This window comes from Panthera uncia, chromosome A2 (assembly GCF_023721935.1).
Source record: "Panthera uncia isolate 11264 chromosome A2, Puncia_PCG_1.0, whole genome shotgun sequence".
NCBI classification, from domain to species: domain Eukaryota; kingdom Metazoa; phylum Chordata; class Mammalia; order Carnivora; family Felidae; genus Panthera; species Panthera uncia.
Window position 1 is genome coordinate 148301753 of NC_064816.1, and position 14008 is coordinate 148315760.

A 14008-nucleotide genomic window follows, 5' to 3' on the forward strand; every position below is an offset into this window, starting at 1 on the left:
AATAATAATGACATTCCGAATCAATGTACAAAACTCAAAACAGTGCTTAGAATAAACATACTTTGAGCATATAGCAATAAAAATAAAAAGGAAATTGCATACACATATAAAATATAAATCAATTTTATTTATGAATGTATAGATGTATATAATTATAACAAAAATTACCAAATAGTGAAAAGAAATACATTAGAAGAACATATGTCATAACAGAGTTACTCAGAATTTAAGGAGGTTTTAATATAGTAAAACCAGTAACATAATCATGTTAGGTGGTTAAATGATAAAAATTATATGATTATACAAAGATACCAATTCTTACTAAAAGCTTCCAACAATAAATGTTTTTTCCCTTATTAAATAGAGAACATTTGTTTAAAGCCAACAATAAACTTCATATGTAATGAAGAAACATCAGAATTTATATTTTAACACAATTTTATTTAACACAAAGCAAAACAGAAATACACAAGAAAAGACAAACATGTCTTTTTTGCAGCTATGGTTTTACATTTGGAAGAAACAAAAAGGCCACCTAACACTGGTAGAACAAAGATAATTCAACAAAAGACAAACATTTAAAAAATTAATAGCATTCTAATGACAGAGATTCCCATACTGAGTAGCAATACAGATGTATTTAGCCAAGAAAAAATTAATGTAATAAGGGATATATAAGGCCTAGATAAAACCAAGAACAAATTATCACGAGAGAAATCAAGGAACCCATCAGTAAGGAAGCGACTTAATTCCTTGATGGGAGGAATTAGTGTCATAAGCATAAGTCTTAAACAGTTCATTTTAGGCCTTGATGATTCCAAATGAAGCACCAAAAAGATGTTTACCTTAAATAACACATTCCTTAGGGGAAAAAAGACTTTTTGAAAATTAAAAATATATATGTGGGGGCAAAAAAGAACAATGAAGACCAGTATCATACTGATTCCATGGATTCAAACACAGAGTTTGATTCATTACATGACAAAAAATACTTCTTCACTGCGAAGTGTCCAAAAAGAAGAAATTACGGTTTTGTTTTGGCTCAAAGCTCGGGAGTTAAAGCAGAAAGCCTGGCAAAGCAAGTACTACTCTGAGAACTTTGAGAATGCTAAGAGAACGGCCTCTCTTGGGGTCAGGAAAGACTAACTAGCATTTTAAAGAATCTGGTTTTGCCAGGTTTCAAGGCAGGAAGAGGGAAGGATTGGCACTTAACAGGAACATCCTTTACAAACAGAGAGTCATAAAATAAAATGGCACATTCCAAAAATTACAAGTAGGTCAGTACACACAATATTGGTCTGCATTTTCAAAACTCAGTCAAAGGCCAATATTTAAAAACCTGAAAATGTATCATAAAATCTGGATCTGGCTTCTTTCGACTAGTTGGACAACATGACAGCCTGGGTCTGCTCGCCCACATGGGTATGAGAGGCAGGTGCCCCCTCAGATGGGCAACTTGCTACGACACGTCCTCTCTCCCCCCATTTCTCTTACAGCCAGCTCACATCATCCATTTAGGTCATCTGTGTCATCCAAGAAGGCATTTGAGTTTATGACTCCTACCTTGCATTGTGGGGACCAATGAAGGTTATGGCAAAAGATAGCATGTGATTAGATCTGCATTTCAAAAGCCCAACTGGGCACAGGGTGGAAGGCTTGGGGATGGTGGGGTGGGTAGAAGGTGGTAAGGAGACCAATGAAATCCACAAAAGCCTATTGTATGAAAAATTAAAATGGGGCTGCCATCACTGAAGGAAAGCAGGGGGCTACCTCACACCTTCTATAAAAATACTCTCACAAGACAGAACCGGAAAACCAAGGAGTCCTAGATCTGTGGCATAAGAGCAAGAGCTGATGAGGATTAGAAACAAGGCTGTGTGTAGGGGATGGAAAGAAAGGGGCAGAGGAGGACAAAAACTTGAGAGCTCTGAAGGGAAACTAATCTCCCACACTGGGTAACCAGTCTGACATAAGGAACCAGGAGAAAGACGAGTATGAGGACAATTTGTAGGGTTTTGCTTTAAGTTGGTAGTCTGTTGATACTCCAAAAATAAAGAAACCAAAGAAGGGACGAGTCTATAGGAAAGTTAATATTTAACCTAGGTTATGTTGAATTTGTGGGGTCTATGGATGTGCACCTTCCCTCATACGCCCTGATAAATGACCAAAGAAAAATCATCTCCAATTCTCCCGTAGTAACTTTCCAACAGCTGAATCATGAGCTGGAAATGAGGGTCAAGTATAATTATATAAAATATCTTTACAGAATGAATACTAACAGAACTAAGCTTTAAAGGGAATATTATACATTCCCTATGTATTCACTATACATAAAATATTGTAACAGAGATTACAGAGGGCTAATAACTGCACATAAAAGCATAATTAGAAGATGTATAAAAAAAAACACAATACTGTAAAAGTCCACCAAGTCTCTTAATAGACAGGATATACATTTATACCCTACACTTTCCATTAAGAATTTAAGATGGCTAAAAAAATTTAACGAAAAATTAAAAAAGAATTTTAGATGGCTTATAGCAAAAATACACATAGTAAAAGGATAAGATGTAAATAATAATAATAAAATGTAAAAATAATTTTGTAAAAAAATAGCACCAGGAAAAATCAGAACTAGGAAAAAGGAAACAAGGTACGCAGAACAGAAGGGCTTTCAGAAATACTGCTGTGGACAACCAAAGTGAAAAGATTAACCGCGTGACTCTCATTGTCCATGAGGAGAAAACACAGCAATTTCTCACTCTGAAAAGGATGTTTCTGCACACCTTCCCCAATAGAGAAGACAGCATTTCATGATAAAACATGCTTCTAAACTAAATTAATGCAGCTTTACGAAAAACTCACTACCCTTGTCCCTATTTCTCAAATGTGTTATCGCAGGAAAGTTAAACTTAAAAACAAACAAACAAAACTTTACACACTGACATTTGGGGATATCACAACAGGAAACCCAGAAAAAGATCTCATGATGCTGCTTCTCCGTACCCCTCAATGAAAACAAAGAACCAAACATCTGAGCTTAACTGGATGAAGGGAGCTGGGCGGGGTGGAGAAGGGAGATAAAGGCAACGTGAAATGGGTGAGGTATATAGGTTTCTGATGGTCTCTCCTGATCCACAGAAAGAATGGATACGACTTCGAGGAACAGAGGAACAACATACTGTTTAAACGGCAGCAATGGAGCTTTGGCAAAGAAGTTTAATAAAAAACGGAGAGTGGATAGAGTGAGGTAGAAATCTTTGGTGAGCACTCAAAAGTTATAAAGCTATGGTACTGGCTGAGGACGGATCCACAGAGGCGGGTATCATATGAGCAGGTACAAGTGATATCCTCTCGTGAAAATCGAGGAACCTCATCGAAAGCCATGCCATATCAGCACAGAGGAGGGCCCCAGGAACTGAAGGGCAAACACGAAATGCACCATATAAGACATACAGAAAACACACACAGGAAAATACTCACTTGCATATACTTAAAGAAACGCAAACCAAAAAGACGGTATCCTTTAGCACCTAGAAGCCTAAGCAAAAGAAGAAATTTAAAAATTCAGTGTGGTAAGGATTTTAAGAGTCCTATTCAAAATTTGTGAGAAAGAATTGAAATATCCCAGAATAAGGGAAATAGCGAAGTAAGCGATCATCTGTTAGTGTATCCGTGCATTCAAATGATTATATGTGATAAAATGCGAATAGGGAAAGGTGCCTATGAAACTTTAAGAAAAAACAAGAGTACAAAGCGTACGTATTCTAGAACTACCACTATGTAAACTGTGTATATGGGCGCATAGGAAAAACCCTGGGTGGGTCACAGAGCAAGTCAGCAGAACCCACTCCTTTTGGAGCTCCCGCCGGCCTGGGGAAAGCTCTTGGGGACTTCGGGCAGGATGGGCCATCTTCACGGTGCACGCTGGACCGACCCCAACCATACTCACGTCCTATCCTCTCTGCCTGCTCAGCGTCCAACCACATCCCCGACCACCGTCCTCTTTGATTTTACAACTTGTGAGGTAGGTACTACTACGACCGTGACTGGAAAATGATGAAATGAATGAGCTTACAAATTAAGCTCAACAGAAGCTTTGTTTTCAGACCTTCTAGTTGGACACGCTTCTTCTTTCACTGACGTCCTTTAAGGTTTACCTGCATGTGGTTTCTTGGCTGACTGAGTGGGGCCGGGCACCAGAGGGCTGGCCTCTGGAGCGCTGGCTACGTGTACTCCTGGCTCCTCAAGGCCCTGTGAACACTCAGCAGAAGCTGAATTCCCTAAAAAGAAGACGAAGAGATGAGCTTTCCCGGGACACCTCTTTTATCGCTCTCCATTTCGTTTTGTGTTGGGAGCATCGGCCCAGCAGATCAGATCCCAGCCAAAAGTCCCAACACTGCTCTGGATTTGGAGAGTTTGTGTTTTCTAGATTTATTTCACACACACACACACACACACACACACAAGTTCATAGTTAGGAGAGACCCACTAAACAAGACCAGATGAGGGTGATGACAGACCCTGTACCTGGCCTAGAAGATCCCCGCCATCATTCAGGCTTCCCTAGACAGCCTCCAACACTACCTTCAAACCACCCACTCAGGAAGTCAGCCACGACCATCCCAACAGAAGAAAACTCCTTATCAAGAAGCACCTGGGTGGCCCAGTCTGCTAAGCAGCCGTCAGCATGGAGCCCATTTCAGATCCTCTGTTCCCCTCTCTTTCTGCCCCTCCCCCCCCACCTCTCTCTCTCTCAAAAATAAATAAACATTTCAAAAGAAGAAGGAAGACAAAACAGAACTCTGTATCATAGTTTGGAGACTCTGACTTTGCTGGTTTGGTTTTCCCAAATTCAGCAATTCTCCTAAGCCCACCACCCACTGAAACTGATTTCCAGCTATAAACAAATCGAATAGAATAAGTAACCTGAATGCATTGTAATTAAAAGTATACCAAACCACACTTTGTAGACCCATTTTTTAATGGTAGACTATGCAGCAACATGGGAAAATATTTATGATTCTTGATAAAGTGAAAATTTAAGATACTAATGCACACTTCGACCACAACTAGACTGGAATTTGTATAGTAACAGGAGGGACAGCCCTGCAAAATAAATGGTAACAATCATTGTGGATGGAGTGAGTGGAATCATGCAATTTATATCTCTACTCTCTACTTCCTAAATTTTTCTGTAATATGGTTAAAATTTCTTAATAACTAAAAAAGAACATACTTTCTTAAAAGTTCTCATCACGGGAAAACAAACTTTGTAACTATGTATGATGACAGATGTTACCTACACTTAACTGCGATCATTTCTGCTGTGTATACAAATGTCGAAATACGTACCTCTGAAACTAATACAACGTTGTATGTTTACTACCTCAGTAAAAGTAAAGAAAGAAAAAGAAAACACTTGAATTCAAATTTAATAAAGAAATCCATTCCTGTGTTTTCCTTCCCTTTCTAGGCCACTGGCCCACCTCCTTCCTCTTTCTTCCTAACAAAGCTGTGAGGACAGTTGTACCTACTTCCTGGCCCCCAGCTTAGCGAGGAGGTACACTGCTCGAACCCTTGGGCAGATGTTATTAGCCGGCGGCGCAGAAACTAAACTCTATCCCTTCCTTCCTTTAGTTAGAACCACAGTTCTAGGGGCACCTGGGTGGCTCAGACGGTTAAGCGTCCAATTCTTGGTTTCAGCTCAGGTCATGATCTCAAGGTTTAGTGACTTCAAGCCCCGCATCGGGCTCTGTGCTGACAGCGCATGCTTGGGATTCTCTCTCTCTGCCTCTCCCCTGCACGTGCATTCTCTGTCTCTCTCAAAACAAATAAGTAAAGTTTAAGAAAAAATTAAAAAAAAAAAAAAAAGAAGAACCATAGTTCTCCCTCAGAAAACATCAGAAAATATTGGTGGTCCGGTTTCCCCGAGGATAGAGCAAAACTTACAATGTGAGGTGCTATCCCCCCCAGACTCACTTTCTGGTCAAAACTATGTGTCGGTAGTGTTCTCCCTCTGATATTCTCACCTTGACTTTCAAGCACCTTGTGCAGCTTCATATGCTTGTAGGTAGAGATTATCTGAAAATTAACGACACTTGGGACACTCAGTCCTTGGTCCTGCAGCAGCTTCAGGGCTGCGGCATGAATGAGCTGATGGGACCGTTTGCATTTCTGAAGTCTGCACTCCCCTCTGACAAAGGACTTGCACACGTGAAACTTGTTGCACTTCTCCTTCATGTTGCAGTAGCCATGCAGCGCTTCCCCTTTGTTGTACAGCAAACACACCTGGCACAGAAATGAAGCAACACTCGACACGTTTGTTTGCACTGTCATTTACGGCAATTGACGAAAGAAAAAAAAATTTATTTTTACGATTTTAGTTTTAAGTCATTTCTACACCCAAAGTGGGGCTCGAACGCACAACCCTGAGACCAAGAGTCACACGCTCCACTGACTGAGCCAGCCAGGCACCCTGAGAAAACATTTCTGTAAAAGAAGTGTGATCAGCAGAGATTTGGGCCAACATATGTTAAAATATAAACGAACTGAACAGTATGACATTGGTTCAGGGATGTAGAGGAGATCAAGAAAAAGAGATCCTACACCTAGCCTCAAAAGAAAAATAATCCATTCCTTAAAGATTTGATAGAGCTCAACAATAAAACTGTATGAGCCTCATGTTTTCTTAAAAAAATTTTTTTAACGTTTTTATTTCTTTTTGAGACAGGGAGAGACAGAGCATGAACAGGGGAGGGTCAGAGAGAGGGAGACACAGAATCTGAAACAGGCTCCAGGCTGTGAGCTGTCAGCACAGAGCCTGACACGGGGCTCGAACTCACGGACCGCGAGATCATGACCTGAGCCAAAGTCGGCCGCCTGACTGAGCCACCTAGGTGCCCCAAGCCTCATGTTTTCTTGTAGAAGACTTTTTAACTAATACTGTGGTTCCGTGCGATTTTAAATTTTTTCTTTTTTTAAAAAATATTTATTTATTTATTTATTTGGGGGGGGCACAGAGAGAGGGAGAGAATGAATCCCAAGTAGGCTCTGTGCTGCGCAGGGCCCAACTCGGAGCTCGATCTCACAAACTGAGATCACGACCTGAGCCAAAATCAACAGTCACTTAACTGACTGAGCCACTCAGGCACCCCTAAATTTTTTATCCTAATGCTTTTGTTGTTAAAAATAAACACTATTCTGGCTTTCTGTATTTTCTTAAAACAGTTTTTTTTAATGTTTATTTATTATTAGTTTAATGTTTATTTATTTTTGAGAGGGAGATAGAGTGTGAGAGAGAGAGAGAGGGAGACACAGAATCCGAAGCAGGCTCCAGGCTCCGAGCTGTCAGCACAGAGCCCAACGTGGGACTTGAACTCGTGAACCACAAGATCACGACCTGAGCTGAAGTCGGACGCTTAACCAACTGAGCCGCCCAGGCGCCCTGTTTATTATTTTTGAGGGAAAGAAAGTGATCAGGAGAGGGGCAGAGAGAGAGAGGGAAAGAGACAGAGAGTCCCAAGCAGGCTCCACACTGTCAGTGCAGAGCCTGAGGCAGGGCTTGAACCCACAAACAGTGAGATCATGACCTGAGTGGAAATCAAGAGTCAGACGCTCAACCGATGGAGCCACCCAGGCACCCTGAAACCATTTGGATGAGTCATATTTTTTTCTAGAAATGTGTCCATTTCATTGAAGTTTTCAAATGTATTAGTATCACATTGTACGTATTTCCAATGTGTGTTTCTTTCAACACCACCAAGTAATTCTCAGAGGACAATGACCAGATGTCCCACAGATTTTAACTCCACCCGAATACTGTCTACCTGGACGTAGCGGCAGATCCCACAGGTTAAGGGCTCAGTCCCACGAGGCTGCCCCACCTCAAATGTCCATCTGTTGCTGCCTGAACTGCTATAAAGGTCATCACCACCTCCTCCTCCAGTTAATGTGTCAGAACAGCTCACAGGAGTCAGATGACCACTTTATTATAAAATGATATAACCCGGGAACACACAGGTAGAAGAGCCGCATGTGGAGAGGTGAGGGGAGAAAAGGTGTGGAGCTTCCATACCCTCTCCTGGGGCCTCACTCTCCCAGCACCTCCGTGTGCTCACCACCCTGCACGCTGTCTGGAGGTCTGTCCTTTTGGGTTTTTATGGAAATTTCCTAACACAGGCATGATCGATTACATCATGGGCCACTGGTAAATGAACTCCATCCCTAGGCCCCTCTGCCCTCCCAGGGGGTGGAAGAGTGAGGGGGAGGGGATAAAAGTTACAACTCTCGGGGCGCCTAGGGGGCTCAGGTGGTTAAGCGTTCGACTCTTGGTCTCGGCTCAGGTCATGATGTCACAGTTCATGGGGTTGAGCTCCGCGCTGACAGCACAGAGCCTTCTTGGGAACCTCTCTCTCCCTCTCCCTCTCTGCTCCTCCTCTGTTCACACAGTCTCTCTCTCTCTCTCTCTCTCTCTCTCTCTCTCTCTCTCTCTCAAAATAAATAAATAAAGTTAAAAAAAAGTGTTGGGGGGAAAAAAAAAAAGTTGTTCTCCTGACAACCAGCTCCCATCCTTAGGTTACCAAAGGGCTTTCCAAAAATCACTTAACAACAGACACCTTTAGAGCTCTCATCATGTAAGAAATTCCAAGGGTTTTAGGAGCTCTATGTCGGGAATGGGGATGAAGACCAAATATATTTATCATTATAACCATAAGATCACAATGTTTGTCCCTATCGTCTTTTTATTGTGTGATATATCTGTTCCTGTGTACTGTGTCTTTAGGAGAGTGGTGGAAAGGGGTCAGAGCCATTTCCATACAAGAGATGTGGGGCACCATTCCTGATTCCTCCGTGGTCCCCGCCATGCTGCGTGTCACAGGATACACACCTCCAGTGCTGGGTGACAGGACCAGGGGTGGGCTCCTGTCCCAAGTGCAGCCAGCCCACTGGCTGCTCACAAAACACTGCGGTAGTCGGGTATGACAAGACGAGGCTGGACCCAGGAGAGCAGGCACAAGCCATAAGGAAACGGGCTCAATAAGTTCAACAATGTAACAACGTTAAACATCTGTAAGTCAAACAATATCATAAAAACTAAAAGGTTGGGGCGCCTGGGTGGCTCAGTAGGTTGAGAATCCGACTTCAGCTCAGGTCATGATCTCACAGCTCGTGGGTTCGAGCCGCACGTCGGGCTCTGTGCTGACAGCTCAGAGCCTGGAGCCTGCTTCGGATTCTGTGTCTCCCTCTCTCTCTCTCAAAAATAAATAAACATTAAAAAAAAAAATTTTTTTTTAACTAAAAGGTAACTAGAAGTGTCGCCACCCCTTCTCTGTCAGAGAGGAAGGACTGGACTGGACCCCCGTTACTGCCATTCTCTTCTCCCTTCCTGCCAATAACCTGCTCCAGCTGTGGCTCCGGGTCCTTTTGGCAACATCGTTGGAATGTATCTGGCTTATAACCATGACTGATCAAGTCTGGCTTCAAAGCCCAAAGAAGTGAGAAAGGAGATGTGGATGCCAAGGATAAACCCCGTGGCTAAGGCTGACTCCTACAGATTCTACTGCCTTGAGGGCGGCCTTTGCCATCTCACCAAAGGCTCCAGCTCATACCTCCAGCCTGTGACTTCCTTCCCTTCTTGACCCTGAACTACCTTAGCATTAACGGGGCACCACACTCACAAACGACCCTCCGGTTTCCCAACATCCCCCCTTCTTCCCACCCCACCCCTCTTCTGGCAACTTGAATGTCTACGACAGCATCAGTGCTAGAGTAGAAAATTCTACTTTTCACTGGTGGGCTCTTGTAATATTTTCTTTGGGGATTCCAACTGTTTTGTTTTCAAAAAGTCTTTGTGTATAGCTAAACAGATACAAATACGCTAATTTCACCATGACAGCAGTTCTAATGGGCACTGGTTAAACATTTGGAACTAAATCATCTCCAAGCAATTAAAATTGGTATCTAAAGCCCCAAGAAAGTAAATGGGGGAGGATACTTTCAACAAACGTGACCACAAAAGGGACCTGTATCATTACAGACATCTAATAGGGGCGCCTGGGTGGTTCAGTCGGTTAAATGTCTGACTCGTGATTCAGCTCAGGTCATGATCTCATAGTTTCGGGAGTTCGAGCCCCAAGTTGGGCTCTGCACTGAAAGCATAGAGCCTGCTTGGGATCCTCTCTCTCTCTCCCTCTCTCTCTCTCTGCCTCTCCTCCACTTATACAACCCCCCCAATAAATAAACTTTAAAAAAAAGACACCTTATCAATTAAAGGGAAAACAGATGCCTCAACAGAAAAATAGGCAAAAGCATGAACAGGCAATTCACAAAACACAGGCTTCAGAGACAGACGTAAATTCAAATCTGCTATGTACTATGTGACCTTGAGCAAGTTAATGTAGCTGAGTCTCAGTTTCCTCACCTGTAAAACCGGGACAGGTTATTAATGAGCTAAGATATGTGAATGACTTAGCCTTCAGTAAGCAATCAAAAAACTAGTGGCTAAGAGCGCCTGGGTGGCTTAGTTGGAGCCTCCAACTCCTGGTTTCATGAGCTCTGAGTTCGTGAGTTTGAGATCTCTCAAACAGCACAGAGCCTGCTTGGGACTCTCTGTCTCTGTCTCTGCCTCTGCCCCTCCCCCACTTGCTCTCTATCTCTCTCAAAAAAATAAAAATAAAATAAACTAGTAGCCATTTTCATTATTTCTTTACCACACGCGTCCATCACTCCTTGTGGATCAAAGCCTAAAATCACAGAGACTGCATAAAGGTCAGCACTGCACCATAACCTCCACCCACACACCTGACCTCTGCAAGGTGACTTTTGATGTTCTCGATCTCCTTCATCGTGCATTCAGTATGAGGGTGAATTCTTGGTAACTCACCTCTGGTAAAAGGCAGGGGTCATTCTGTAAAAGCAGGATCCGAAGCTGGGCCTCATTGAGGCCAAAAAGCCCATGGTTTTTCAGAACTTGGATGTTGACGGGTGTGTGGATATCATGGGAAAGGGTACAGGTAGACCTAGGAGAACACAGAGCTCTGGATCAGAGGCCCAGGTGAAGGGGCCAGTCCGCCAAAGTTCTGGCCTTCGACTCACGTGTGAAGTTAAACAATTTTCCCTGAACCCAAAGATACCACAGCTAATAAAGCCAGCGCTAATAATAAAAAAGCCGAGTGGAAGCCACTCTCCTCCCAAGGTCACTTGCATTTTAAATCGGGATGCCTGAACGCCAGCCAAAGGCACCCCCTGCCCCAGTCACCTGCCTTGATGCCTTCTGTTGTTGGCCGGAAGGTGACTGACCGTACTTCTCCACCCCGAACAGCTGCCCACCACCCCCCCACAGTCCCCCGACGTTGGGAATGAAGTGTGCCCCCGACCCCGCTTTGGGGAGCCTGAGTGAACCAAGGATGACCAGAGGCCTCAAAACACCGCCCTCGGTTTCCTGGGGGTCATTCCAGATCGGGCTTTCTAAACCCGGTGAGCACCGACTCACTTGGGTAAAACTTTGAGGTTACGTGCAAAGAAAGGAAGGGCACTCTCGATAAAGGGTCCGAGGACCTCACAGGTCCGCAAAAGCCCCCCAGTAGGACCACCGGAGTAAACGAACTCAAAAGTCCCAGTCCGGGTTTCCCGCGGCCGCGCCGCGGTTTCCGCGGGCAGGGGCTGGACTCCGGGGGGCGAGCAGCGGTGAAGAAATCCCGACCGATCGGGACGACTTCGGGCCTCGCTCCGCGCCGGAGCTGGAAGCGCAGGGGAGCCCCCTCCCCCACCCCCGAGGACGCCGCGGGGGCCCCTTCCCGGGCCTTCCCTTCAGCCCTCCGACGGCGGGGCGGGGTGCACCCCCCGAACGAGCGATCCCTCTTCTCCTTCCCCCGGGGCCCCGCTCCCCCGCCGCCCGCCTCACCAGCAGTCGCGGTTCGGGCACTTGCCCAGCATGTGGCGGCGGCAGAGGTGCAGCTGGTCGCAGGCCTGGCACTCGCCGCGCTGGTAGCGGGCGCAGAGGCGCGCGGAGGACACGGCCACCACCCGCCAGGCGCAGGGGCCGCCGCCCGCGCCGCCCGCGCCGGCCGCCGCCTCGGCCTCGGCGTCCCAGAGGCCCTCCCTCATCTCCACCTCCTGCAGCAGGAAGCGGTCGGGCCCGGCCTGGCGCAGCACGTCCCGGAGCCGGGCCTCCGAGAGCTCCACGTGGCCGCGCAGGTCCCGCAGGAACATGCGGCCGCCGTTGGCGCACAGCACCTTGGTGAGGAAGGAGCACACCGTGGGCTCCGCCATGGCCGCGGCCGAGCACGGAAACCCGAGGCGGGCAGACTCCTCCCAGTCACGTCCACGACTCGGGCCCGAGCTCCCGGGGCCGGGCGGGGGGTGGGGGGCAGGGCGCGCCGCGGCGGCAGAGGCGGGGGCGGGGGCCTGCGGGCCACCCGCGGGCGCCACCGCGTTCACCGAGCGCCGGTCAAGGGGAGGCCTCGCCTAGAGGGACGTGGGTGGTGGGGGGAGGCGTGACCCGCGAGCAAATGAGAGGATCCGAGGTGCCCATGAGGGCTGCAAAGATAAAACGGGTAATGAGGTACGAGGGCCCTTAGGGGGTTGCCGGGGGAAGGACTCCGAGGGAGCCACCAGCGACATGTGGGCATGTGGCTGTCGAGGCCTTGAAACGTGACCGGTTGGAACCGAGAGGTGATGGAAGTGTGAGATACACGCCCTGGATTGCAAAGGTTTTGGGATGCAAAATATCTCATTGAGAACTTTCTCAGTCGTGTTCACTTGATGATATTGAAATAAAAATGTTCTTACAGTTTCATCTGTTTCTTTGACTTTTCTGATGTAGCTCCGAGCAAATTTTAAATTACATGTGGGGCTCACTTTATTGTCGTTGGACCACACCAGTCTAGACCTGTACGTCTACGAAGCAGCTATCCTTGTTGGCGACGATGCACAAAGAGAAGATCTCTTTTGCATTGCTGGTGGGAATGCTAGCTGGTGCAACCGCTGTGGAAAATGGTATGGAGGTTCCTCAAAAAGTCAAAAAGAGAACTACCCTAGCACCCAGCAATTGCACTACTAGGTGTATATGCAAGGGATACAGGTATGCTGTTTCAAAGGGGCACATGCACCTCAATGTTTATAGCAGCACTATCAACATTAGCCAAAGTATGGAAAGAGCTCAGATGTCCATCGACAGATGAATGGATAAAGAAGATATGGTTTATATATACAGTGGAGTATTACTCGGCAATCAAAAAGAATGAAGTCTTGCCATTTGCAACTATGTGGATGGAACTGGAGGGGATTATGCTAAGCAAAATTAGTTAGAGAAAGACAAATCATAAGACTGCGTTCATATGAGGAATTTAACATACACAACAGATGAACATAAGGGAAGGGAAGCAAAAAGAATATAAAAACAGGGAGGGGGACAAAACATAAGACTTTTTTTTTTTTAATGTTTATTTATTTTTGAGACAGAGACAGTGCAAGCAGGGAAGGCGCAGAGAGAGAGAAGACACAGAATCTGAAACAGGCTCTAGGCCGGGAGCTGTTAGCACAGAGCCCAACACGGGGCTCGGGCTCACGAATCGCGAGATCATGACCTGAGCTGAAGTCGGATGCTCAACCCACTGAGCCACCCAGGTGCCCCAACATAAGAGACTCTTAAATACAGAGAACAAACTGAGGGTTGCTGGAGGGGCTGGGGGGGCGGGGGTGGGGAGATGGGCTAAATGGGTAAGGGGCATTAAGGAGGACACTTGTTGGGATGAGCACTGGGTGTTATACACAGGGGATGAATCATTGGAATCTACTCTGGGAAACATTATCGCACTATATGCTAACCAACTTGGATGTAAATTAAAAATGAATAAATGGAAGCAGCTATCCTTTCTGCCCAACAGCTTGCTCATTTAATGAACAGCTTTTGAGCCACCGCTCATGCTGTGACAGAAAACAGAGACACCTAAGACCTAACGGAGGAACTCAACCAGCTCTCTTACAGGGTGGTTGTGGGGATTAA

General features: G+C 45.7%; 1 protein-coding gene across 1 annotated transcript; it reads right to left on the bottom strand.

Moving 5' to 3' along the window:
- Positions 1-420: 420 nt before the first annotated feature.
- Positions 421-12462, bottom strand: ZC3HAV1L (zinc finger CCCH-type containing, antiviral 1 like). The gene is made up of 4 exons (XM_049641939.1): positions 11906-12462; positions 10886-11021; positions 6033-6291; positions 421-4283 (listed from the first exon to the last, which is right to left on the bottom strand). Exons 1-4 carry the CDS (start codon positions 12271-12273, stop codon positions 4150-4152), a joined length of 897 nt encoding a protein of 298 aa, XP_049497896.1. The 5' UTR covers positions 12274-12462; the 3' UTR covers positions 421-4149.
- Positions 12463-14008: the final 1546 nt, after the last annotated feature.